Raw genomic sequence first — 4,899 nt, 5'->3', positions numbered from 1 at the left:
AACGGGCAAATGCATGGCAGATGCAGTATAATGTGAATAAATGTGAGGTTATCCACTTTGGTGGCAAAAACAGGAAGGCAGATTATTATCTGAATGGTGACAGATTAGTAAAAGGCAAGGTGCAACGAGACCTGGGTGTCATGGTACATCAGTCATTAAGGTAGGCATGCAGGTACAGCAGGCAGTAAAGTAAGCAAATGGCATGCTGGCCTTCATAGCGAGAGGATTTGAGTATAGCAGCAGGGAGGCCCTGCAGTTGTAGAGGGCCTTGGTGAGACCACACCTTGAGTATTGTGTGCAATTTTGGTCTCCTAATCTGAGGAAGGACATTCTTTCTATTGAGGGAATGCAGCGAAGGTTCACCAGGCTGATTCCCGGGATGGCAGGACTGACATATGAAGAAAGACTGGATCGACTAGGCTTTTATTCACTGGAATTAAGAAGAATGAGAGGGCATCTCATAGAACCATAAAATTCTGACGGGATTGGACAGATTAGATCCAGGAAGAATGTTCCCGATATTGGGGTCGTCCAGAACCAGGGGTCACAGTCTAAGGATAAGGGGTAAGCCATTTAGGACCGAGATGAGGAGAAACTTCTTCACTCAGATAATTGTGAACCTGTGGAATTCTCTACCATAGAAAGTTGTTGATGCCAGTTCATTAGATATATTCAAAAGGGAGTTAGATGTGGCCCTTATAGCTAAAAGGATCAAGGGGTATGGAGAGAAAGCAGGAATTGGGTACTGAGGTGAATTATCAGCCATGATCATATTGAATGGTGGTGCAGGCTCGAAGGGCCGAATGGCCTGCTCCTGTATCTATGTTCTATGTTTCTATGTAATCACAAGGGCTAATGGAATGGTGGCCTTTATAACTAGAGGGCTAGAATACAAAGCGGAGGCAGTTTTGCAACAGCTACACCAAGCCCTGATTTAAAAAAGAAAGAAAGTCTTGCATTTATATAGCGCCTTTCACGACCACCGGACGTCTCAAAGCACTTTACAGCCAATGAAGTACTTTTTTGGAGTGTAGTCACTGTTGTAATGTGTTGGACCATATCTGGAGAACAGTGCACAGTTCTAGGTACCGCAATTTAGAAAGGATATATTGGTCTTGGAAGGAGCGCAGTGCAGATTCGCCACAATATTACCAGGGCTGCAAGAATTAGGTTATCAGGTGAGATTACATAAACTTGTATTCCCTGGAATATAGAGATGATCTGATCAAAGTTTTCAAGATATTAAGGCAAATAGATAGAGCACAGAATCATAGAAATTTACAGCACGGAAGGAGGCTATTTCAGCCCATCGTGTCCGCCCCGGCCGATCAAGAGCCATCCAACCTAATCCCACTTTCCAGCTCTGTGTCCGTAGCCCTGTAGGTTACGGCACTTCAGGTGCACATCAAAGTATTTTTTAAATGTGGTGAGGGTTTCTGCCTCTACCACCCTTTCGAGCAGTGAGTTCCAGACCTCCACCACCCTCTGGGTGAAGAAATTTCCCCTCAAATCCCCTCTAAACCTCCCCACAATTACTTTAAATCTATGCCCCCTGGTTGTTGACCCCTCTGCCAAGGGAAACAAGTCATTCCTATCCACTCTATCCAGGCCCCTCATCATTTTATACACCTCAATCAGTTCTCCCCTCAGCCTCCTCTGTTCCAAAGAAAACAGACCCAGCATCTCCAATCTTTCCTCATAGCCAAAATTCTCCAGTCCAGGCAACATTCTTGTAAATCTCCTCTGCACCCTCTCCAGTGCAATCACATCTTTCCTGTAATGTGGTGACCAGAACTGCACACAGTACTCTAGCTGCGGCCTAACCAGTGTTTTATACAGTTCACGCATAACATCCTTGTTCTTGTATTCCATGACTTGATTAATAAAGGCAAGTATTCCATATGCCTTCTTAACCACCTTATCTACCTGGCCTGCTACCTCAGGGATCTGTGGACCTGCACTCCGAGGTCCCTTTGTTCTTCTACACTTTCAGTGTCGCACCATTTAATGTATATTCCCTTGCCTTGTTAGCCCTCTCCAAATGCATTACCTCACACTTCTCGGGATTGAATTCCATTTGCCACTGTTCTGCCCACCTGACCAGTACATTGATATCTTCCTGCAGTCTGCAGCTTTCTTCTTCATTATCAACCATACAGTTTATTTTAGTGTCTTTTGCAAACTTCTTAATCATACATTCAAGTCCAAGTGAGATAGAGAGAAGCTATTCCCGCTGGTTGGGGAGTCTCGGACTAGGGGGCAGAGTCTAAAAATTACAGCCAGACCTTTCGGGAGTGAAATTAGGAAACACTTCGACACACAAACGGTGAGAGAAGTTTGTAACTTTCTCCTCGTAACCTAATCCTTGAAGTCTGGGTATCATTCTGGTAAACCTACGTTGCATTCTCTCCAAGGTCAACATATTCTCCCTAAGGTGTGTTGCCCAGAACTGCTCACAGTGCTCCAGGTTTGGTCCAACCAGGGCTTTGTGCAGCTGCAGTATAACTTCTACCCTCTTGTCCTCTGGATATAAAGGCCAGTGTTCCATTAACATTTTTGATTATTTTCTCTACCTGTTCAGGACATTTTAATAATCTGTGTACCTGGACCCCCAAATCTCTTTGGAACGCCACTGTTTTTAACTTTTCACCATTTAGAAAGTGCCCTGTTCTATCCTTTTTAAGTCCAAAATGGAGGACCTCACATTTGCTCACATTAAAATCCATTTGGCACCGTTTTGCCCATTCACTTAATCTATCAATATCCCTTTATAATTGTATGCTTTCATCTACACTGCCAACAATGTAATTATGCCAATGAATCAATCTTTAAAAAAAAAACAATCTCATTTTTTCTCAACATCAAAAAACAAACTATTTCGTTTTGCCAATATATGATGGATTGATTTATATTGATACAATTTATACTGTTAATAGTTATAATGTACATATTTGGATTTAATTCGGATAAAACTACATATTCAATCCGACAGACCGATGCCGAGATAACCGGTCACTGTGAGAATGGAGGCCTGGGCCACTGTGTACTGCCGGGCGGCGGGGTCGTGACCGGTGACGCGTTGTGAATACGGTCTATCGCTGACAGCGAGGGGGCGGGGCCGCTCCCTGGGCATGCGCAGTGGCCGCGGAAGAGCTGGTAGCCGGAGCGGCGCAGGGAGGCCCCAGGCACCCAATGGCCGAGTGTCCGGAAGATCTGCAGAAACAGGTGGGTCACAGTGTGGGGTCTAGCGGGGGGAAGAGAGAGACTGAGGGGGGGAGACAGACTGGGGGGTGTAGTGAGGGGGAGAGAGACTGTGGGGGGGGAGTGAGGGGGGGGAGAGAGACTGGGGGAGGGACTGTGAGGGGGGGAGACTGAGAGAGGGAGACAGACTGGGGGGTGAGAGATGTGAGGGGGGATGTGAGGGGGAGGGGGAGACAGACTAGGGGGTGGAGTGAGGGGGAGAGAGACTGTGGGGGGGGGGAATGTGAGGGGGAGAAAGACTGTGGTGGGGGGTGGAGTGAGGGGGAGAGAGACTGGGGGGGAATGTGAGGGGGAGAGAGACTGGGGGGGGGGGAATGTGAGGGGGAGAGAGACTGTGGGGGGGGGAATGTGAGGGGGAGAGAGACTGTGGGGGGGGGGAATGTGAGGGGGAGAAAGACTGTGGTGGGGGGTGGAGTGAGGGGGAGAGAGACTGGGGGGGGAATGTGAGGGGGAGAGAGACTGGGGGGGGGGGAATGTGAGGGGGAGAGAGACTGTGGGGGGGGGGAATGTGAGGGGGAGAAAGACTGTGGTGGGGGGTGGAGTGAGGGGGAGAGAGACTGTGGGGGGGGGGAATGTGAGGGGGAGAGAGACTGGGGGGGGGGAATGTGAGGGGGAGAGAGACTGTGGGGGGGGGAATGTGAGGGGGAGAGAGACTGTGGGGGGGGGAATGTGAGGGGGAGAAAGACTGTGGTGGGGGGTGGAGTGAGGGGGAGAGAGACTGTGGGGGGGGGGGAATGTGAGGGGGAGAGGACTGGGGGGGGGAATGTGAGGGGGAGAGAGACTGTGGGGGGGGGGAATGTGAGGGGGAGAGAGACTGTGGGGGGGGGGAATGTGAGGGGGAGAGAGACTGTGGGGGGGGAATGTGAGGGGGAGAGAGACTGTGGGGGGGGAATGTGAGGGGGAGAGAGACTGTGGGGGGGGAATGTGAGGGGAGAGAGAGACTGTGGGGGGGGGAATGTGAGGGGAGAGAGACTGTGCGGGGGGAATGTGAGGGGGAGAAAGACTGTGGGGGGGGGAATGTGAGGGGGAGAGAGACTGTGGGGGGGGAATGTGAGGGGGAGAAAGACTGTGGGGGGGGGAATGTGAGGGGGAGAGAGACTGTGGGGGGGGGAATGTGAGGGGGAGAGAGACTGTGGGGGGGGGGAAGTGTGGGGGGGGAGAGAGACTGTGGGGGGGGAATGTGAGGGGGAGAGAGACTGTGGGGGGGGAATGTGAGGGGGAGAGAGACTGTGGGGGGGGGAATGTGAGGGGGAGAGAGACTGTGGGGGGGGGAATGTGAGGGGGAGAGAGACTGTGGGGGGGAGTGAGACTGTGGGGGGGAATGTGAGGGGGAGAGAGACTGTGGGGGGGGGAATGTGAGGGGGAGAGAGACTGTGGGGGGGGAATGTGAGGGGGGAGAGAGACTGGGGGGGGAATGTGAGGGGGGGAGAGAGACTGGGGGGGGATGTGAGGGGGAGAGAGACTGTGGGGGGGAATGTGAGGGGGGGAGAGAGACTGGGGGGGGATGTGAGGGGGGGAGAGAGACTGGGGGGGGATGTGAGGGGGGGAGAGAGACTGGGGGGGGGATGTGAGGGGGGGAGAGAGACTGGGGGGGGGATGTGAGGGGGGGAGAGAGACTGGGGGGGATGTGAGGGGGGG

General features: G+C 51.9%; 1 protein-coding gene across 2 annotated transcripts in view; it reads left to right on the top strand.

Moving 5' to 3' along the window:
• Window positions 1–3,147: 3,147 nt before the first annotated feature.
• The window catches only part of impact (impact RWD domain protein), a 100,618-nt gene continuing 98,866 nt past the window's right edge, over window positions 3,148–4,899 (top strand). For both annotated transcript variants that reach the window (XM_070896756.1, XM_070896748.1), the window contains exon 1: window positions 3,148–3,225. In XM_070896756.1, the coding sequence (XP_070752857.1) occupies window positions 3,193–3,225 (33 nt within the window). In that variant the 5' untranslated portion in view covers window positions 3,148–3,192. The remainder of the gene's footprint in view (window positions 3,226–4,899) is intronic.

The sequence above is a fragment of the Pristiophorus japonicus genome, chromosome 1, assembly GCF_044704955.1.
Source record: "Pristiophorus japonicus isolate sPriJap1 chromosome 1, sPriJap1.hap1, whole genome shotgun sequence".
Taxonomy (NCBI): Eukaryota; Metazoa; Chordata; class Chondrichthyes; family Pristiophoridae; genus Pristiophorus; species Pristiophorus japonicus.
This window is presented reverse-complemented; position numbering and strand designations above follow the sequence as displayed.